Consider the following 23,021-nt stretch of genomic DNA (forward strand, 5'->3'; position numbering starts at 1 on the left):
GTGGAGCTGGGAGACGCACGGAGGCCGTGGCGCCCAGCATGGAGCCCGCGAAACGGCCTCCACTAGAGTCTCCCAGCCGCTGTGCTAAAAAAGCAATGCAACGGGATGGGAGAATCACCCCCCTTCTCTATATTCATAAAAACAAAACATTATTCACCTTTGCAGTTACAAACATCAATTTTAAAATTGGTATTTCAGGATTTTATTCAAAAGATTTGGTATTTCCACCTCTGAATGGCAATTTGTCACATTTCTTAGTATAATTGGTTATCTATCAGCTTACTTATTTAGCAAAATATGCTGTCAGGTGTCAGGAATGTAAAGGCATTATGATGTAAAAGCAAATTACTGTGGATGCTGGGATCTGAAACAAAAACAGAACAACAGAAAATGCTGGAAAATCTCAGAAGGTCTGACAGTATCTGAGGAGAGAGAACAGAGCCAAAGTTTCGAGTCTGAATGACACTTCGTCAGAGTTGAAGACAATTAAAAAAGGATGAAATTTATCCACTTGTGGTGCAGTGGAGGGGAGGGCGGGCGGTGGTGCAGAATAGTGGACCAGCGATAGGTGAAGGCAAGGGGGTGATTGACAAAGGAGACATGTCATGGACGAAAAGATGAAGGGGCTATAAATGGTGGCGAACATGGCTAAGAAGGGGCTGACAGTGGCACATTAAGAGATCAGAATGTGTAAACGGCAGAATGAAGGTAAGCAGTGTGTCAAAGGACAATCTGAAACAGTTAACAGATGGCGATAATAGGGAGGGAGACGTTGGTAAAGGAAAAAGGATGGAATTCAGGATTAAAGGGGGGAAATTGAAAAATGGAAACAATGGAAGAAGTAAAAATAAATAGAAGAATATTAAATTTATAAAGAAATTTTAAAAATAATAAAATAAAAAAGATGATGGAAATAGGGTGAAGGTGGAGGAGAGAGTTCAAGGTCTGAAGTTGTTGAACTCGATGTTAAATCCAGAAAGCTGTAAAGTGCATAATCGGAAGATCAGGTGTTGTTCCTCCAGTTTTTATTGGGCTTCACTGGAACATTGTAACCTATGTGGTCAAACTTGCTTGTTGTTTGCCCTGATCCTTCTGATTGACTGCAGTGTACCCTAAGAAAGTTGATTTTAGTCAGTTTAAAGGAAGTGGGTCTGAAATTCTTGGAACTTCTAGCTGTCATTGTGCAACAGGGAACTGAACAATCATATTCGCTTGAACGGACAATAGAAGTGAGTTCCAACTTGGAATTTGTTTGGAGGGGAGGTGTGTCAGAATGAACTGATATGGAGTCAGGAGATGACAAAAAATGGGGAGAGATAAAAATGTTACTATAAACTGGGAGGATTGGAGGATCAGAATATCTTTGTTAAAAGTTGGGGAATTGGATGAGTTAGTGTTTCTGTGAACTAGGTCCAAAGGAATAGGGTGCCTCTATGAATTTGGTTAGGGGTGAGGGGTTAATTAATACTGGTGACCAGAAGTATTTTATTAAGAAGTCATATGATGAATGCAAGCGGCACTCTATTAGTTACAGCTTGCCAATCTGAAAAATAAAACATTTGTCCCATTTAGTGCAGCATTTCTTATCTGGATAGACACATGAACAGGCGGGGAATAGAGGGATACATGTGGTTGGCCTAGATAGGACAATGTGATTGGCACAGGCTTGGTGGGCCAAAGGGCCTGCTCCTGTGCTGTACTGTTCTTTGTTCTCTATTAACTATGGTCATAGCATATAAGCAAGAGAACCTCAATTATTCCATTTGAACTTTAGAAAATGACAATGAACATGACATTAATTATTCACAGAAATGGGTACCTGGATCTTCATGGAAATCACTTACTGCTTCAAAAGATTCATGGTAAATAGCAACAGATTGTAAAAAATCTGATGTAAATACAGATTTAGAACATATAAAGTTAAATTCTTACCGTCTGGAGGAATTTTGTTTCGGAGTACCAATATTTTCGAACAGTTGAGCTCTGGATGCAACCCTGGAAGGGTAAATAATTCAACAAATCAAGATAATTAGAAAGGTTGTTCTTTTGATATGACTAATTTAATCAGAATTCACCCTTCTTATATAATAATGCATGAAAGTCCATAATAAACCATTACAAGTGGATATATTCTTTAATATACGAGGACCAATAACATTTGTTATTGTCTAATAAACAGAATAATCTGAAGAAATAAAGGCTTGGAGTGTATTTTCTGTAATTCCCCTTCTATTTAAAAAAGTACCTCGACCTGTTAGGAGACCTCTTTATATTTTCACCCGACATGGAGATCTGTCTTTACTCTTATCCTCTCACCCATTTGTTCCTCCAGCCAGCCCACCCCTTTCCAGCCCATTACCCAAGAACGCCTCTACATCAGAATGAAGTTCTAACTTAATCAATTATGGAAGCTGCTCCTCAAAGCTGAGCCACTGGGATAAATTAGGACAAAAATACCCTATTTAAACAGGAACATTCATCAATGGTAAGAAATTATACAGTATTTTGTGGAAAGTATTATCCTCCCTGCTCATGATTTTCTTCTTGATTCTATTTTCAACAAATGTTCTTTCAGCTGGTTTTGTAAGACCAACGCAAGCATCTGCTTACTTTCAATGAATTTTTCCAGTTCAAGAAGCGCCAAATAAATACTGCTTCACCAGTCACTTCATTGTGACATCTATCATTTATCTATATCCATAACCCCCTCCAACACTACAAACATTCAGATCTCTTCACTTCTCAAATTCTGGCCTCTTGAGCATCCACAAATTTCATCGCACCATTACTGCCGATGGTGTTCTCATCTGTCGAACCCCTGAGCTCCAGAATTCCCTCCTTAAACCTCTCTGTCTCTCTCCTCCTTTAAGACATTTCTTAAAAATTATCTCTTTGAGCAAGCTTTCCCAGCATCACCTTTTGTGGCTATATAAATGTAAGTTGTTAAATGCAGTGAAACTTGTAGATTAGGGATCTCTAAAGGACTCGTGTCAGCTATCCTTATTTGCAGTAGTCCTTATTTTCATCACAGTTTTTGTACGTACAGCAAAAGCAGAAAGTCAAATATTCTGGGATTGGCTCTAAGTCCTGCAGCATTCCTCCTTCCTCCCACTCTCACCTGGAATCATGCCCCACTTTGGAGTCCTGTCAGTGGGATGTAATTTCAGTTTGTTAGGTTTCCTAGTTTCTAAACATTTTACCCTTCTTTTCCTTTGATGGAAATAAGTCCTGATCCTGGGTTCTGCTACATTGGCAGCTTGCAAAGAGGAGGTGGCTGCTCTTGGAGCACAGTACTTGGCAGATTGCATCTAAATTGGAAAAGGTTAACATCCTTCAGAACTCTACCTGAGACCTCCTTCCTCCATCTGCAGCAGCTGCTAATATTTGAAGTGCTCAGGGGTGGGAAAGGTGTTAACAGCTTACCAGTCGCTTATGTACTGGTGGTGTGGGTTTGCTAACTCTCTTTGGAGGCATTAACAAAGGCTTGATGATGTGATGTCTCTAAATGTTATTGGATTTATCTTAGAAAATTTGGATCTCCTGTAGGAGAGAATTTTTATTTTTGGTTTCGTGCCAACAGCTGTCATATGAGAATTTCTAAGAACTTCTAGGAAACATGCAGAATGCAACTGATCACTGAGATTCTTCTCTCTCTCTTGCATAACAATGTGGAACACAATAAAAGGGAGCAAAATAAAACTAGCAGAGAACAGGCACTTCTGTTGAGCTTTAGAGATGGCGGCCAACTATGACAGAGCCTGCTACAGCCAGCATCATCAAGAACATTGAAGGTGATGGTATGTCTCCTCTTTATGCCCCTTTTCAAATCACAAGCTCATCTTGCTATCTGTCATGAATTAGAGACTGCACCCCAGCTTCCCTTTCTGATTTCCTGCTTTGAGACACAAAAGAATTGCTCCCTATCCAGCCACAACAGTGTCAGAATGAAGGGAAAGTGCAAACTGCATCATTAAAGAAGAAACACAATCATTTGTTCTGACAGAAGTCATCAGCTCAGATTCTGGCATTACTCATACCTTGGAGGCAAGTACAGAATTGCATCAACACTTGATGAGTTACCGGTCCATGTACTGGAGACTAAGGTCACACACAAATTCTGCTACCACGGACTCAGATGAGGACTTTGGTGGAATGGCATATGGGAGAATACTGATGAGCATGTACAGAGATGTTTGCTGTATTGATAAGTCCATGAGACAACCTGTTGTCACCATAAATGAGTATGAAGCATCTGGCTCCAATGTGGCAAAGAACATTGCACAAGACTTGGAGCTCATCCTTTTCAGAGATAAGTGATAGCCAACTCTTTGACTGTTTTTGTAGACCCAGCTGTGATGCTATGTCAGTGGGCCACGATCTCAACTTCCACTTCAGCACAGGAGGAAGCCAGACTCAAACTGCTGTCATGGCTGTGCATTTCAAAGTTCAAAAGAGCATTCAGGTTTTTAAAGCAGTCCAGCAATGTGTCCTCCAAAGGATTATTAGGTTTGCTGAAGCGGTGGATGTGGTCTATATGGACTTCAGCAAGGCGTTCGATAAGGTCCTCCATGCAAGACTTCTTGAGAAAGTGAGAGGGCATGGGATCCAAGGGGCTGTTGCCTTGTGGATCCAGAACTGGCTTGCCTGCAGAAGGCAGAGAGTGGCTGTGGAGGGGTCTTTCTCTGCATGGAGGTCAGTGACCAGTGGAGTGCCCCAGGGATCTGTTCTGGGACCCTTGCTGTTTGTCATTTTCATAAATGACCTGGATGAGGAAGTGGAGGGATGGGTTGGTAAGTTTGCTGACGACACCAAGGTAGGTGGTGTTGTGGATAGTTTGGAGGGATGTCAGAAGTTGCAGCGAGACATAGATAGAATGCAAGGCTGGGCGGAGAAGTGGCAGATGGACTTCAACCCGGATAAGTGTGTAGTGATCCATTTTGGCAGATCCAATGGGATGAAGCAGCAGTATAATATGAAGGGTACCATTCTTAGCAGTGTAGAGGATCAGAAGGAGCTTGGGGTCCGGGTCCATAGGACTCTTAAATCGGCCTCGCAGGTGGAGGATGCGGTCAAGAAGGCGTACGGCGTACTAGCCTTCATTAATCGAGGGATTGAGTTTAGGAGTCGGGAGATAATGCTGCAGCTTTATAGGACCCTGGTTAGACCCCACTTGGAGTACTGCACGCAGTTCTGGTCACCTCATTACAGGAAAGATGTTGAAGCCATTGAAAGGGTGCAGAGGAGATTTACAAGGATGTTGCCTGGATTGGGGGGCATGCCTTATGAGGATAGGTTGAGGGAGCTTGGTCTCTTCTCCCTGGAGAGACGAAGGATGAGAGGTGACCTGATAGAGGTTTACAAGATGTTGAGAGGTCTGGATAGGGTAGACTCTCAGAGGCTATTTCCAAGGGCTGAAATGGTTGCTACGAGAGGACACAGGTTTAAGGTGCTGGGGGGTAGGTACAGAGGAGATGTCAGGGGTAAGTTTTTCACTCAGAGGGTGGTGGGTGAGTGGAATCGGCTGACGTCGGTGGTGGTGGAGGCAAACTCGTTGGGGTCTTTTAAGAGACTTCTGGATGAGTACATGGGATTTAATGGGATTGAGGGCTATAGATAGGCCTAGAGGTAGGGATATGATCAGCGCAACTTGTGGGCCGAAGGGCCTGTTTGTGCTGTGGCTTTCTATGTTCTATGTTCTATACCTCAGGGGAGTGGCACTGTCACCATGAAGCTCAAACCTATTGTCCTTTCTTCAGACTGCAGCATTTGTGCTCCCAACACTGCACTGGACAGTTTTCTTTCTGCTGTCTCTCAGCCAGCCAGCCAAAACTGCTGCCCATGCCAAGATGATGCAGCTCTAGGCTGGGTCCACAAGACCCAGCATTGCTCAAGGACATGCTGGATGGCCAACTGCAGTATCCCCAGTGAAAGTAATCAGGCTTCCACCAACCATCTCCAGCCATCTAAGGTAGCAATGCATAGGAGCACCAAGCCAGGCAATACATCCAAAAGACAGACACTAAAGGAATGCACGAGGGTGAAAGTTAATTTATGTTTGTATCATTCAATATATGACGAGATAAACATGTTATGAAAAGATTTATTTTGGTGTTTTTTATTGAAGGATCTTGATAAAAAGATCCTTCTGATTTTGGAGGGGGTTCCAGATGGATGGGAAGATGGGTAATGGTGTCATGCTGGAACAGAGAAGAGGAGTGTGAATAGACACTTAGAGGTGAAGGGAAAGGAAGGGTAAATAAACACTCTGGGAAATCCAGAGGCTGCCCAGAGGTTTTCTTCCTCCTCCTGAGGTGGCCTCCCAATGCCTGGTAGCAAAGGCTGCACCCTCATGATGGAAATGCTGAATATGTCACAGTAAATCAGCATGAAAGGAGAGAAGTGTAGGAATCACCCAAGAAGTCCAGGCATTGGAACTGTTGCTCAAGCATGTCAATAGTCCATTGATCCATAGAAGGGTCAGTGCAGTTCCTTACAGAATCCCTACAGTGCAGAAAGAGACCATTTGAGTCTGCACCAACTCTCTGTAACCCCGCACATTCATCATGGCTAATCCAACTAACCTACACATCTTTGGATTGTGGGAAAAAAATGAAGCACCTGGAGGAACCCCACAGACACGGAGAGAATGTGCAAACGCCACACAGTCACCGAAGGCCGGAATCGAACCTGGGTCCTTGGTGCTGTGAGGCAGCAGTGCTAACCACTGTGCCGGCGACATAATATCTCTGTTGACAGCATGGCTTTCAGTATACAACAGTTGCCGAGTGGTCGGACAGCAAGGTGGGGGGATATAGTCATCAGCAACGTGTAGAGGGCATATTACTCTAGTTCACCAGGGAATAGGGATGGCAAATGGAATATTGACCTTTACTTCAAAGGGATTGAGTATGAAAATAGAGACGTTTTGCTGAAACGGTAGGGCGGCACGGTAGCACAGTGGTTAGCACTGCTGCTTCACAGCTCCAGGGTCCCGGGTTCGATTCCCGGCTCGGGTCACTGTCTGTGTGGAGTTTGCATATTCTCCTCGTGTCTGTGTGGGTTTCCTCCGGGTGCTCCGGTTTCCTCCCACAGTCCAAAGATGTGCGGGTTAGGTTGATTGGCCAGGTTAAAAATTGCCCCTTAGAGTCCTGAGATGCGTAGGTTAGAGGGATTAGTGGGTAAAATATGTGGGGGTAGGGCCTGGGTGGGATTGTGGTCGGTGCAGACTCGATGGGCCGAATGGCCTCCTTCTGCACTGTAGGGTTTCTATGATTTCTATGAAACTAAACAAGGCACTAGTTAGATCACGCTTGGAATACTGTGAACAGTATTGGTCCCCTTATCTAAGGAAAGCATTGGAGGCAGTCCAGAGAAGGTTCATTAAGTTGATCCCGGTTGTCGAAGGATTTTCATACTAAGAGAGATTTCAAAGGTTGGGATTATACTCATTGGAGTTTGGAAGAATGAGAGACATCCTTCTTGACACAGAGGATTCTCAGGCAACTTGACAGAGTAGATACTGAACCATTGTTTTCCCTTGTGGGAAAGTCTAGGACCAGAAGGCAAAACCTCAGAGTAAAGGATCACCCATTTAAGACAGAGCTGAGGAGGAATTTCTCCTCTGAGAAGCTAGTGAATCTGTGAAATTCTTTACTAGAGAGGGCTGTGGAGGCTAGGTTATTAAGTATGCTCAAGGCTGAGATAGGCAGATTTTTAATCAGTGAGGGAATCAAGGGTTATGGGGATAAAGTGGGAAAGTGGGGTTGAGGATTATCACATCAGATCAGTCATGATCTCATTGAATGGTGGAACAGACTCAATGGGCCAAATGACTTACTTCAGCTCCTATGCCTTATGGACATCAAGCAGGGCACAAATATCCTGGCTGGGAGCTTTGCTAGTGCAGTTCAGGGGGGTTTAAACTAGTATGGCAGGGGGGTGGGGATCAAACTATTAGGTCTATAAGTGTGGTGGCTGGGGACGAGCTTGGGGCTGGGACAAGGCTGGCAAAGAAGAAGAGCACTCTGGGGGAGGACAACCTCACTGAGCCTGGGGGTCTGGAGTGCTTATACTTCAATGCAAGGAGCGTAGCAGGTAAAACAGACGAACTTGGGGCCTTAATGCGCACGAGGAATTTGGATGTGGTTGCGGTGACAGAGACTTGGTTGAAAGAGGGACAAGACTGGCAGCTGAATATTCCAGGGTACAAGTGTTTTAGGCGAGACAGAGGAGGGGCCAAAAGAGGTGGGGGAGTAGCGGTATTGGTTGGAGAGCATATTACAGCGGTGCAGAGGGAGGACAATTCGGAGGAGTCGTGTAGCGAGTCACTCTGGGTGGAGCTTAGAAACAGGAAAGGCGCAGTCACTATGTTGGGGGTGTACTACAGGCCCCCCAACAGCCCAAGGGAAGTGGAAGAATGGATATGTCAGGAGATACTGGATAGGTGCAGGAAATATAGGGTTGTTGTAGTGGGAGACTTCAATTTCCCTGGTACAGACTGGAAATCGCTGAGGGCAGGGACTCTGGATGGGGAGGAATTTGTAAAATGTGTACAGGAGGGTTCGTTGGAACAATATGTGGACAGCCCAACTAGAGAGGGGGCTATACTGGACCTGGTACTGGGGAATGAGCCCGGTCAGGTCTTCAAAGTTTTGGTTGGGGAACATGTGGCAAATAGTGACCACAATTCTGTTAGCTTTAGGATAGTGATGGAAAAGGATGAGTGGTGTCCCAAGGGTAAGGTGTTGGATTGGGGGAAGGCTAACTTTATTGGGATCAGGCAGAAATTGGCAGCTCTTGATTGGGAGAGGCTGTTTGAGGGTAAATCCACATCTGGTATGTGGCAGTCTTTTAAGGAACGGTTGTTAGGGCTACAGGACAAGCATGTGCCTGTAAAAAAGAAGGATAGGAAGGGTAGGATTAGAGAACCGTGGGTAACCAGGGAAATTGAGGGACTGGTCAAAAGGAAAAGAGAGGCGTATGTTAGGTCCAAGCAGCTAAAAACGGAGGGAGCTCTGGAGGAGTACAATGAAAGTAGGAAAATACTCAAACGGGGAATTAGAAGAGCAAAAAGGGGTCACAAAATGTTCTTGGCAGACAGGATTAAGGAGAATCCCAAGGCATTTTATTCATACGTTAGGAACAAAAGGGTTGTTAGGGAAAAAATCGGACCTCTCAGGGACAAAAGTGGGGACTTATGCTTGGAGCCCAAAGAGGTAGGGGAGATCCTAAATGAATACTTTGCGTCGGTATTCACAAAGGAGAGGGATGTGTTGACTGGGAGTGTCTCGGAGGGGAGTGTTGAACCGTTGGAGAAAATCTCCATTACAAAGGAGGAAGTGTTAGGTTTGTTAGAGAATATAAAGACTGACAAATCCCCAGGGCCTGATGGAATCTATCCAAGGCTGCTCAGGGAGACGAGAGGTGAAATCGTTGGGCCTCTGACGCAAATCTTTGTCTCGTCACTGGACACAGGTGAGGTCCCAGAGGATTGGAGGATAGCCAATGTGGTCCCGTTATTTAAGAAGGGTAGGAAGGATAACCCGGGTAATTATAGGCCGGTGAGCTTGACGTCCGTGGTGGGGAAGTTGTTGGAGAAGATTCTTAAAGATAGGATGTATGCGCATTTAGAAAGGAATAAACTCATTAACGATAGTCAACATGGTTTTGTGAGAGGGAGGTCATGCCTCACTAACCTGGTGGTGTTTTTTGAAGACGTGACCAAAATGGTTGACGAAGGAAGGGCCGTGGATGTTGTCTATATGGACTTTAGTAAAGCGTTTGACAAAGTCCCTCATGGTAGGCTAGTGAAAAAAGTTGGATCCCATGGGATAAAGGGGGAGGTGACTAGATGGGTGGAGAACTGGCTTGGTCATAGAAGACAGAGGGTGGTAGTGGGAGGGTCTTTTTCCGGCTGGAGGCCTGTGACTAGTGGTGTACCGCAGGGCTCTGTATTGGGACCTCTGCTGTTTGTGATTTATATAAATGATCTGGAAGAAGGAGTAACTGGGGTGATCAGTAAGTTTGCGGACGACACAAAACTGGCAGGACTTGCAGATAGTGAGGAACATAGTCAGAGGCTACAGAAGGATATAGATAGGCTGGAAATTTGGGCAAGGAAATGGCAGATGGAGTTCAATCCTGATAAATGCGAAGTGATGCATTTTGGTGGGAATAATGTAGGGAGGAGCTACACGATAAATGGAAGAACCATAAAGGGTGTAGAGACGCAGAGGGACCTGGGTGTGCAAGTCCACAGATCTTTGAAGGTGACGTCACAGGTGGAGAAGGTGGTGAAGAAGGCATATGGCATGCTTGCCTTTATAGGACGGTAAGAAGTTTAACAACACCAGGTTAAAGTCCAACAGGTTTATTTGGTAGCAAAAGCCACACAAGCTTTCGAGGCTCTGAGCCCCTTCTTCAGGTGAGTGGGAATTCTGTTCACAAACAGAACTTATAAGACACAGACTCAATTTACATGAATAATGGTTGGAATGCGAATACTTACAACTAATCCAGTCTTTAAGAAACAAAACAATGGGAGTGGAGAGAGCATCAAGACAGGCTAAAAAGATGTGTATTGTCTCCAGACAAGACAGCCAGTGAAACTCTGCAGGTCCACGCAACTGTGGGAGTTACAAATAGTGTGACATAAATTCTGATTCTAGGATCGCATGATAAAGACTCAGGAGGAAAAAAGCAGAAATATTTATGTGAAATAGTGTGACATAAACCCAATATCCCGGTTGAGGCCGTCCTTGTGTGTGCGGAACCTGGCTATCAGTTTCTGCTCCGCGACTCTGCGCTGTCGTGTGTCGCGAAGGCCGCCTTGGAGAACGCTTACCCGAATATCAGAGGCCGAATGCCCGTGACCGCTGAAGTGCTCCCCAACAGGAAGAGAACAGTCTTGCCTGGTGATTGTCGAGCGGTGTTCATTCATCCGTTGTCGCAGCGTCTGCATAGTTTCCCCAATGTACCATGCCTCGGGACATCCTTTCTTGCAGCGTATCAGGTAGACAACGTTGGCCGAGTTGCAAGAGTATGTACCGTGTACCTGGTGGATGGTGTTCTCACGTGAGATGATGGCATCTGTGTCGATGATCCGGCACGTCTTGCAGAGGTTGCTGTGGCAGGGTTGTGTGGTGTCTTGGTCACTGTTCTCCTGAAGGCTGGGTAGTTTGCTGCGGACAATGGTCTGTTTGAGGTTGTGCGGTTGTTTGAAGGCAAGAAGTGGGGGTGTGGGGATGGCCTTGGCGAGATGTTCGTCTTCATCAATGACATGTTGAAGGCTCCGGAGGAGATGCCGTAGCTTCTCCGCTCCGGGGAAGTACTGGACAACGAAGGGTACTCTGTCCACTGTGTCCCGTGTTTGTCTTCTGAGGAGGTCGGTGCGGTTTTTCGCTGTGGCGCGTTGGAACTGTTGATCAATGAGTCTAGCGCCATATCCTGTTCTTATGAGGGCATCTTTCAGCGTCTGGAGGTGTCTGTTGCGATCCTCCTCATCCGAGCAGATCCTGTGTATACGGAGGGCTTGTCCGTAGGGGATGGCTTCTTTAACGTGTTTAGGGTGGAAGCTGGAGAAGTGGAGCATCGTGAGGTTATCCGTGGGCTTGCGGTACAGTGAGGTGCTGAGGTGACCGTCCTTAATGGAGATGCGCGTGTCCAAGAATGCAACCGATTCCGGAGAGTAGTCTATGGTGAGCCTGATGGTGGGATGGAACTTGTTGATGTCATCATAGAGTTGTTTCAGTGATTGTTCACCATGAGTCCAAAGGAAGAAAATGTCATCGATGTATCTAGTGTATAGCACCGGTTGAAGGTCCCGTGCGGTGAAGAAGTCTTGTTCGAACCTGTGCATGAAGATGTTGGCATATTGAGGTGCAAATTTGGTCCCCATGGCTGTTCCGTGTGTCTGGATGAAGAACTGGTTGTTGAAGGTGAAGATATTGTGGTCCAGGATGAAGCGGATGAGATGTAAAATTGCATCTGGAAACTGGCAGTTGTTGGCGCTGAGCACTGAGGCCGTTGCAGCAATGCCATCGTCATGGGGGATGCTGGTGTAGAGTGCTGAGACATCCATTGTGACGAGGAGCGCTCCTGGTTCAACTGCTCCATGTGTGCCGAGTTTCTGTAGGAAGTCCGTCGTGTCGCGACAAAAGCTGGGGGTTCTTTGTACAATGGGTTTCAGGATGCCCTCGACATAGCCGGAGAGGTTCTCGCACAGGGTCCCATTGCCCGATACGATGGGACGGCCGGGTGTGTTTGCCTTGTGTATCTTCGGGAGGCAGTAGAGATCTCCAACGCGGGGAGTACGTGGGATGAGAGCACGGAGGGTGTTCTGAAGGTCCGGATCAAAGGTCTTGATCAGAGTGTTGAGTTGACGGGTGTGTTCTTTGGTCGGATCTGCAGGTAACTGTCTGTAGTGTTCCTCGTTGTTGAGTTGTCGGTACACTTCTTTGCAGTAATCCGTTCTGTTCAGTATGACGATGGCCCCTCCTTTGTCTGCTGGTTTGATGACAATGTTGCGGTTGGTCTTGAGAGCGTGGATGGCGTTACGTTGTGCTTGGGTGATGTTCGGGGCTGTCTTGTGAGTGCGGCTGATGAATTTGGTGTTGACGCACCTCCTGACGGCTTGGGCATACATGTCAAGTCGAGGGCAGCGGCCTTCCGGAGGAGTCCAATTCGACTCTTTCCTCTTCGGATGCACTGCGGATCTCTCTGTCGGCTGTTCCAGTTCATTGGCTGTCTCATTGTGTTCGTTGTTGGCCTCTTGGGGTTTGTGGAAGAACTCCCTCAGCCTCATTCGCCGGGGCATAGAGGACGGGGCATAGAGTATAAAAGTTGGGGTCTGATGTTGCAGATGTATAGAACGTTGGTTCGGCCGCATTTGGAGTACTGCGTCCAGTTCTGGTCGCCTCACTACCAGAAGGACGTGGAGGCTTTGGAGAGAGTACAGAGGAGGTTTACCAGGATGTTGCCTGGTATGGAGGGGCTTGGTTATGAGGAGAGATTGGGGAAACTGGGGTTGTTCTCCTTGGAAAGACGGAGGATGAGGGGAGACTTAATAGAGGTGTATAAAATTATGAAAGGCATGGATAGGGTGAACGGTGGGAAGCTTTTCCCCGGGTCGGTGGTGACGTTCACGAGGGGTCATAGGTTCAAGGTGAAGGGGGGGAGGTTTAACACAGATATCAGAAGGACATATTTCACACAGAGGGTCGTGGGGGCCTGGAATGTGTTGCCGGGCAAGGTGGTGGAGGCGGACACACTGGGAACGTTTAAGACTTATCTAGACAGCTATATGAACGGAGTGGGAATGGAGGGATACAAAAGAGTGGTCTAGTTTGGACCAGGGAGCGGCGCGGGCTAATTGTTCCTTGTTTCTCGTTTCAAGGCTTCATTCTATGATCATCTTGCTGGTGCCAGTACAGAGCGAGACTGCGGATAGTTGGGAACCTGTCTCGGGGGCAGGGAATTCATATGGTGTTCGTGGAAGTGGAAATGACTAGGGTTGGGAAGCATTTCCCGATCAGGGCCATTGTGATCTCCTGGACTCGTTTCGATCGCCTCAGGGGGTCGGAGAGGAATTTCCCAGATTTTTTTCCCCATATTGGCCCTGGGGTTTTTCACTCTGGGTTTTCGCCTCTCCCTGGAGATCACATGGTCTGGAATGGGGGGGTGGGGGTGAGTTAATAGGTTGTAATGAACAAAGCATCGTAGCTGTGAGGGACAGCTCGGTGGATAGGATTTTGGTATGTAGATAGGCTGGAAAATTGGGCGGGGATCCTGGATTCAGGATTCAATCCTGGACCGGGGAGCGGCGCGGGCTTGGAGGGCCGAAGGGCCTGTTCCTGTGCTGTATTGTTCTTTGTCCAGGAGATGTTGTGCCTGCTATTGTGTGAGCTTGCACATTGTGCAGCACAATGGAGCCCAACTTCATGGCCAAAGCGTGCATCAGTAGTCATTCATTGCATTATATGTTAGCTGGTACTGTAAAGGATCTTTCAGAAAAATTGTACTTACACTGATCCAGGTTTCTGATAGCCATTGCTCGTTGATGTGTCTAGCCTTCGTCTAAGAGTTGTCTTTGGAGGAAGTGCTGGGTTGGATGCAGTTTTAGGTGTATCTTTTAAATCCATTGATGAAAGATTTTGAACAGAACTACTAAAAGTTCTAGTATTAGTACCTGGAAATAATTTAGCAAAAACTCTTTAATTTATTTTTAAATTTTGCAATTTGAAATTTTAACCATTAACAAAAATGACCTGTGAACTTACCATCTGTTGTAGGGAGAGAGGTTAGGGAAGTTGTTATTGATCTTTTAAGTCCAGTATATTTATAGGATCCCTCATTGCACAGATTTAATGGCTGAGATGTCTTATCTATGTTAGTAACAGACAACAGACTCTGAGAATCTGCCTGACCATCTGTTTTAACCGTATCTTCACTGGAGCTTGATTCTGGGCTCGTGGTCCAGACAATTGTGCCTTTTTGTCCAGGCAATGACACAGGTGCTGACACCCATTGTATTCCACTATCTCCTATTTCCCTTTGTAAATGACGCTGAGAGGAGCTGGTTTTTGAAGAACTGTTTAGTTCTGATGAATGAGAGGACAAAGATTCTATGCTTCCCATTGGTGTACTGTCTGGGCTGCTGCTGAAAGCATCACCTGGAAAAAAGGGATAACAATATAAGAGTATGTACAAATTCCATCCCAGAAAATAGAAAAAGTACAGACGTATGTGAATTTGATTGCAAATATATGACTAGCATTAAGAGGCATAAGAATCTTTTCCAAGTATTCTCAAGTATGGCACACCTTTCATTGTTAAGAAGTGGAAATGCTCCCTAACCACTTTAATTATTTCACAAACCAGTCACTCCACACAGCGACCCAAGGCCAGAATTGAACCCCTAGCGCTATGCCATCCGAGCAGTGTGCCATCATATATAATCATAATATACAATATATTAAAAGATAATAAATATATCCGTATTATTGTTAATACATGAATTGTTACTTGAAGCCACAACGAATCGCCTTCAACTTTACTACACTGGAGATGAGGAAAAAGGTAGTTAGCTGTCAGGAAATTGCAGTTAAAGGGGGAGGAGAGTGAGAGTCGAAGCTATGAAGAGACAGGTACATACACCATATAAAATGCCTTTTATCAGAAAGAATGAGCCATTTAACTCAGAAGTGGAAAACTGGAATATATCGAAAGGCCTCATCATTTCTTTATAGCTAATGAGATCACAGCGGAGGAAAAACAAAGGTGACATTACTCATGGTCTGTGGCCTACAAATTCACAGCCTGCTGAGAAATCTAACATCACTTGACTCTCCAGACAGGAAAGGGCCAATTCTCCCAAAACAAAACCTAAGTGCCCAACGGGTGGGAAAACGGGAGATTTTCCTGCCCGTTTTTTGGATGTACTCAGTTGAACGAATTTCCTGTAAGTGGGGCAGGGCCTCATCCTGCTGGAGAGGCCGAAATCAATGCACTGAGTGGGCCGCTGTGCACGCTCCCATCTGTCAGTGGGGAGTATACCAATGGCCCCCCTCAATCGCCAGCCTCCTGATTGCTTTCCAGGCCACTCAGGCCCCCCTCCTCCTCCCACCAGTTGCGGGTTTCCCAACCCCACCTCCCTGATCATCAGCCTCCCCAGCTCTCCCCCCCACCCCCCGTCCCGTCCCAATCACTGGTCTACCCAACCCCCCCCCCCCCCCCCCCCCTCCTGCCCACGGGTCAACCCCAATAGCAGCCCCCCCTCCCATGGTCAGCCCTGACCCTACCACCGCCCCCCCCCCATCACCAGCCCCAGTCTACCACCCCCCTCGCATGTGCAGCCCCAATCTTCCCCCCTGCATGTGCAACTCCGATCTACCACCTTCCCTGCATGTGCAGCCCCGATCTACCACCCCCCCTGAATGTGCAGCCCCAATCTACCACCCCCCCTGCACGTGCAGCCCCGATCTATACCCCTGCATATGCAGCTCCAATTCCCCCCTCCTCCACATCTGTAGCCCCGCTCGCCCTCCTCCCTCCCTTTTTTACTGATCCCTAATACAGAGTGCACAGTGGGTCCCCTCCCACCACCGCCGATCAGCCAACCTCCTTGACACTACCGGGTGCCTGGTGGGTACCGCTAGGTGCCAGGCTGGCACCCCCCCCCACCTCACCCCACCTCACCTCACAGGGGGACCTCAATAGCTTTGTTCCCAGTGGGGTGATCACACCTGGCCCCCGTTGATGGGGCCAGCTTTAATCCCCGCTGGAGCCCGGAGAATACCACCCCAGGCTCGCTAATGATATGGAAATGTGAATTTCCATATTGTAATCAGCCTTGCGCTGATTTTTGGCACGAGGCTGATTATGTCAAAAAACATGACATGAGCGCGTCACAGTCGGCCAGACCCCAGGCATGAATCCTGATAAAGGCCTCCCCGCTGATGTCTCCCGGTCCCATTGCGCTGCCCCCCAAAGACCTTTGACCAAATAGTCAAAATGGTCAAAAATAATTTTGACCCCCGACTTTCAATCATCATGTTGAGGTATTGAGCCCCCATGCCCTCTGCCAGCACCTAGAAGGACCAGGCGTCAGAGGCATCACCACACCAGCCCACAGGTACACACTTCAGTGGATGGAATTAGCAGACAGGCTTCGGGGTCATTTACTACTGCGCACCACGCAGCTGCTGATACACATCAGATGGAGACAGGAACGCCCAAGGGATTGAGCAGGTGGAGGTCCAAGGATACAGGTGGCCCCAAGCCAAATGTTGGGTTGCTACAAAAAGATCTCACAAATTGCTGGAGATGCAGAAGCAGAACCAGGGACTGCAAGAGGGGGTGTTGGAGACATTCCAGCAACTGCAAGGCTGTTCGAAGAGTCATAGAGGTTTACAGCATGGAAACAGGCCCTTCAGCCCAACTTGTCCATGCCACCCTTTTTTTTTAAACCCCTAAGCTAGTCCCAATTGCCCGCATTTGGCCCATATCCCTCGATACCATATGTGGGTGAGTCTCCAGGAGCCATAGAGTCATAGAGGTTTACAGCATGGAAACAGGCCCTTCGGCCCAACTTGTCCATGCCACCCTTTTTTAAAAAAACCCGTAAGCTAATCCCAATTGCCCGCATTCGGCCCATATCCCTCTATATCCATCTTACCCATGTAACTATCTAAATGCTTTTTAAAAGACAAAATTGTACCCGCCTCTACTACTACCTCTGGCAGCTTGTTCCAGACACTCACCACCCTCTGTGTGAAAAAATTGCCCCTCTGCTGGACACTTTTGTATTTCTCCCCTCTCACCTTAAACCTATGCCCTCCAGTTTTAGACTCCCCTACCTTTTGGAAAAGATATTGACTTTCTAGCTGATCTATGCCCCTCATTATTTTATGGACCTCTATAAGATCACCCCTGAGCCTTCTATGCTCCAGAGAAAAAAGTCCCAGTCTATCCAGCCTCTCCTTATAACTCAAACCATCAAGTCCCAGTAACATCCTAGTAAATCTCTTCTGCACTCTTTCCAGTTTAATAATATCCTTTCTATAATAGGGTGACCAGAACTGTACACAGTATTCCAAGTGTGGCCTTATCAATGTCTTGGACAACTTCAACAAGACGTCCCAACTCTTGTATTCAATGTTCTGACTGATGAAACCAAACATGCTGAATGCCTTCTTCGCGCTCTGTCAACCTGTGACTCCACTTTCAAGGAGCTATGAACCTGTACCCCGAGATCTCTTTGTTCTGGAACTCTCCCCAGTGCCCTACCATTATCTGAGTAAGTCCTGCCCTGGTTCAATCTACCAAAATGCATCACCTCACATTTATCTAAATTAAACTCCATCTGCCATTCGTCAGCCCACTGGCCCAATTGATCAAGATCCCGTTGCAAGCTGAGATAACCTTCTTCACTGTCCACTATGCCACCAATCTTGGTGTCATCTGCAAACTTACTAACCATGCCTCCTATATTCTCATCCAAAATCATTAATATAAATGACAAATACCAGTGGACCCAGCACCGATCCCTGAAGCACACCACTGCTCACAGGTCTCCAGTTTGAAAAACAACCCTCTACAACCACCCTCTGGCTTCTGTCAACAAGCCAATTTTGTAACCATTTAGCCACTTCACCCTGGATCCCGTGCAACAACCTACCATGCGGTACCTTGTCAAAGGCCTTGCTAAAGTCCATGTGGACAACATCAACTGCATTGCCCTCATCTACCTTCTTGATCATCCCTTCAAAAAACTCAATCAAATTTGTGAGACATGATTTTTCACTCACAAAGCCATGCTGACTGTCCCTAATCTGTCCTTGTGTCTCTAAATGCCTCTAGATCCTGTCTCGCAAAATACCTTCCAACAACTTACCCACCACAGAGTCCCATAGCCTTCAGGCGTAGGGGATAGTGCTGGCATTGGTTGGCACCCAGGCCAACACTGAAAAGTTGGTGACTGCGATGGAAAGCCTGGGGCAGGAAATGGTAGCCATGGGTGGCAGGGTCCAAGGCATAGCCAAGTCACTGAGGACCATTGCTGAGGGGCTCCAGAGCTTGGTCCAGACTCACAAGGCTATCACTGAGGGCTCGTACACCATGATGCAAATGCTGTTGGCCCTCCAGGACTGGCAACGGTAGGTGACACAGAGGCTTCTGGAACTCATCCACCTGCCCCACTATCCCATGGAGTGTACCAGTGGCCCACTGGCACCCCGAAGGAGGAGCATATGTCGGAGCCTTCCACCCAGTAGACCTTGACCAGCTTCAGCCCTTCTGAATCCCTCCTTCCTGACACCGATGCATCTCTCAGGCAGCGGGCAGAACCGAGTGCCACGGCATCCACAAAACACCTGAAAGTCAGCCCATGCCCTGGCCCTCCAGGGGACGCCTGCCAAGGGCATCAAAGGTCACAAGGCACAGAACACAGCTGAACCTCTGAAGTGTAACCTGGGGGGGTGGGTTTTGACTTTTTGTCTGCTGCTAGCTACTCTGTCACCACGCATTATGAAACCCACCACAGGTGAGATGGGAGAATTCCACCTTAAATTTGAATCTTCAATGTCTTTCACTGGAAGAAATATCCCCATGGAACTCACTGTTGAAATTAACCACTTGACAGGGCAAAATAAAAATGTATTGACAGACAACAAAATATCAGCATCAATAGAAGCTGGATATTGTCAAAAGAACACAAAAGAATGAGTAGGAGCAGTCCATATGACCCCTCCAGTCTGGTCTGCCATTTAATATGTTCATGGTTGATCATCATGTTCTTTATTTGCTACCAGGGGATACAACCTCTCAGTGCCCATCTTGCCAAGCCCCTTTAGAAACTTGCATGTTTCAATGAGGTCACCTCTCTTTCTAAACTCCAGAGAGTTTAGACCCAATTTACTCACCCTCTCATACAAGGAACCAATTCAGTGAACCTTCACTGTACTGTCACCAAGGCAAGTAATGTAGTGCCTTAAATATGGTGACCAAAACTGCACATTATATTCAAGGTCTGGTCTCACCAAAGTCCTGTACAATTCTAGCAAGAACTCCTTATTTTTGTATGTCAATCCCTTTGCAATAAAGGCCAATGTGACATTTACCTGCATGCTAACTTTGTGTTCTTTGTATGAGTAGATCCAAGTCCCTTTGAACATCGACAGTTACAAACTTTATGCCTTTTAAAAATATTTTGCATTCTGATTCTATCAAAGTGTATAGCCTCACACTTCTCCACATTATACTGCATCTACCACCTTGTTGTCCACTTATCTAACTTGTCCATTCCCTCCCTAATCACACCTCACAAACTCACCCCCAAAAAGTCTGTATGACCGACATTGCACCTGAGCTTTTTGATTTGATTTATTGTTGTCACGTGTTTTGGTATATAGTGAAAATTGTGTCTTGCGCACCGTAAAGACAAAGCATACTGTTCATAGAGTACATAGGGGAGAAGGAAAGGAGAGGGTGCAGAATGAAGTGTTACAGTCACAGCTAGGGTGTTGAGAAAGATCAACTTAATGTAAGATAGGTTCATTCAAAAGCCTGGTGGCAACAGGGAAGAAGTTGATCTTGAGTCGGTTGGTACGTGATCTCAGACTTTTGTATCTTTTTCCTGACGGAAGAAATGGAAGAGAGTATGTCCGGGGTGCATGGGGTCCTTGATTATGCTGGCTGCTTTTCCGAGGCATTGGGAAGTACAGGCAGAGACAATGGATGGGAGGCTGGTTTGTGTGATAGACTGGGCTACGTTCACAAACTTTTGCAGTTGCTTGCCGTCTTGGCCAGAGCAGGAGCCATACCAAGCTGTGATATATCTGGAAAGGATGCTTTCTGCTGTGCATTCCGTACACACTGACATAGCACTTAACTTGCTTAACATTCCCACACCAGGTTAATAGATTACGTGGTTTAACGCAGTAGCACTAGAAGCAAAGATGACCAAATTAGTGGCCTCCAGCTCCCCTGCAGCAGGACATGGATGGCAGCCTGGTGTCTGGCCTGGCACAAGGATAAGTGATGGTTCCCCTGGGCCTGTTCTGGTCTCATTACTAATTCTTTTCCTAATTCTTCTCCTCGACCTTCCTGAAGATGGTGAATGTTCATTGACAGTGCAGCTAAGAGTTTCCTGCATGGCAGCCATGGGATGAGCCAGAATAACTGTTCCAGCTCCTTCATTCACAGGCTTCCTCCTTCCCGCTTTAATTATGGAGCAGCAATTATGGGAGAGACAGAGATATTACAGAAACAGATAGGGTTGATAGAGGTAAACTATTCCTTTTGGTTGAGACGAGGGTACATAGTCCAAATTTCGAGCCAGGCCTTTCAGGAATGAGATTACAGAATCACGGAATTGGAGGAGTTTGTACGGCTCATCGTGTCTGCACTGGCTCTCCAAATGAGCATTATGACTTAATATCATTCCCCTGCTTTTTCCCTATACCCTTGCACATTGCTTTTAGTCAAATAATTACCTAATGTTCTCTTGAACATCTTGATTGAATTTGTCATCATACATTTGCAGGCAGCATATTTCATTTGCTGTGTGAATAGATTTTCTCACATCACATTTGCTTCTTTTGTAAATCACTTTTAATCTGTGGCCACTCATTCTCGATCCTTTTACAAGCCAGAACAGTTTCTCCCTATATCTATTCTGTCCCGAGCCCTCATGATTTTGAACATATCCATCAAATCTCATCAGAGAACAGTCTCAACCTCTCCAATGTATCCTAACTGAGGTTTTTCACTCCTGGAACCATTCTTGTATACCTCTTCTGCACTTGAGGACAAAGAGAGCTGATAAATTATTTGGTAGCTATTTTCTACTATATCAACGTACATCTATCAAGTGCAGCTATTCAGAAAGGTTTTGAGTTTGTGGTTTGGATTTTTCAAATGAGGTTAGTTTTTTCATAAAAATAGGCATAGCTCTTTAAGAGTTTGTCTGTGTTGTGCTTACTGTCTGCATCTGCCAGACACAATGTTGGGCTGTAGATGCCTCTTGGTCTTCTTGGGCCTGTTGACAGGCAAGTTGCCTTGCTTCTCCTCGATCCAGATCTCTGCTCAGGTTGAGGAAGAGGAACATTTGGGTCAGGTAGAGTATGGAATATCTGTGAATGAAGGAAACAAAACATGCATTGTGAGAACATTAAACAATACGATAACACTTAGAAATGGAACTGAAATAGAAAATAAGCTGCTTACATGACACTCCACAACAAATTATTCAATTAACAATTTTTAACAAAAATCAAGCTAACCTTAAAATAGATCAATTAGGCATTACACACAGACACACCCACGGCCATAGCCACAAACATAGACACACCCACAGAGATCATTTGACTGATAATGGCTCTTCCATATCCAAGCTGAAACAATCAAACAAATTTCATTGCCTCATATGTGCCTTTCTCTGCTTCAAATGTTTAACTATTTCACCCTTGCACAAGTGGAAAGGTAATCTATTGTTGACGACTATCTTCATAAAAGAAATCTCTCCTAAATTTTCCACTTATTATCCCAGTGGCCATTTAGAATTGTCCAATGCTCCATAACTATTCACTGCGGGAACAAATCCCATTATGGCCACGAACACTTGTGAGACTATAATGGGATTTGTGGCGACAAGATCTCAGTTTCAGATCTTCCCTGCAATCCCACCCCCAGTGACACAATCAGGTTCATGCCCTTCAATTTAAAAACTTTACGCCATTGCTTCCAGGGTGGTCATATGCCCCCCCCTTCCCCTCCCCCAAGCAGCATGACATCATGCCGGTGGGAATCACGACCGGTTTCCAAAAACGGACACCAGTTATGATGACCAGGGTGGTGTATATACCTTCCGGCTGGTGAGAGAAATGGCTGGACAGTGCCCTGGCAATGCCAAGTTGGCACTGCAAGTGGCCAGACCAGGAGTGGGGCAAGGGGCAGGGCCTCTGGGTAACCCCACTGAGGGTTTTCCATAATGTGGGAAGTTGAGGGGAGGGGGGTATACCTGCATAGTGGGGGTGAGTGCTCTGATGTCCCAATGCACGCAATGTAGGGGGGTGGGGTGATCATGTCACCTTGATGCCTGTATGGTATGGAGAGGAGGTGGGGGGAAGGGGGATGACCTGTTCATTAAGTGTTGGGGGAAGATTGCCCCTCTGTGGTCAGGGGAGAGGAGTTTTCCCCTTGTTTGCCGGTGGTCCAGATGTCTGTTGAGGTGGGGAGGGGGAGGAGGTATCTTTTGGCCCCGACCCACAAGAATGACGGTGCAAAACACGCACCCCTGGTTTTTTTTTGACGAAGTGTAAGAAGTTCTGGAGAGAGAACCTGGCTAATTTTCGGGGCAGAACACCAGTTTTCAATCAGAACCTGATATTATAGGCCCGATTTTACCATTGCGTCGCGTCCATTTTCGGGCGCGAAAATGTGGTAAAGTCGGGTGTGAGGCCATTAACGCAATCCGCACCCTCGTCTGTGCAGATAGCCACCGAAACCCGGGAATGGCGGCGATT

At 46.4% G+C, this 23,021-nt stretch overlaps 1 protein-coding gene across 1 annotated transcript in view; it reads right to left on the reverse strand.

Moving 5' to 3' along the window:
* Positions 1–23,021, reverse strand: part of arhgap42a (Rho GTPase activating protein 42a) — a 330,330-nt gene that overhangs the window by 18,099 nt on the left and 289,210 nt on the right. Inside the window, exons 19-22 of the mRNA XM_078221767.1 lie at positions 21,479–21,629; positions 14,277–14,669; positions 14,023–14,185; positions 1,933–1,995 (exon numbers count right to left, since the gene is read on the reverse strand). Coding sequence (XP_078077893.1) covers positions 1,933–1,995; positions 14,023–14,185; positions 14,277–14,669; positions 21,479–21,629 — 770 coding nt within the window. The remainder of the gene's footprint in view (positions 1–1,932; positions 1,996–14,022; positions 14,186–14,276; positions 14,670–21,478; positions 21,630–23,021) is intronic.

The sequence above is a fragment of the Mustelus asterias genome, chromosome 10 (genome assembly GCF_964213995.1).
Source record: "Mustelus asterias chromosome 10, sMusAst1.hap1.1, whole genome shotgun sequence".
Classification (NCBI taxonomy): Eukaryota; Metazoa; Chordata; class Chondrichthyes; order Carcharhiniformes; family Triakidae; genus Mustelus; species Mustelus asterias.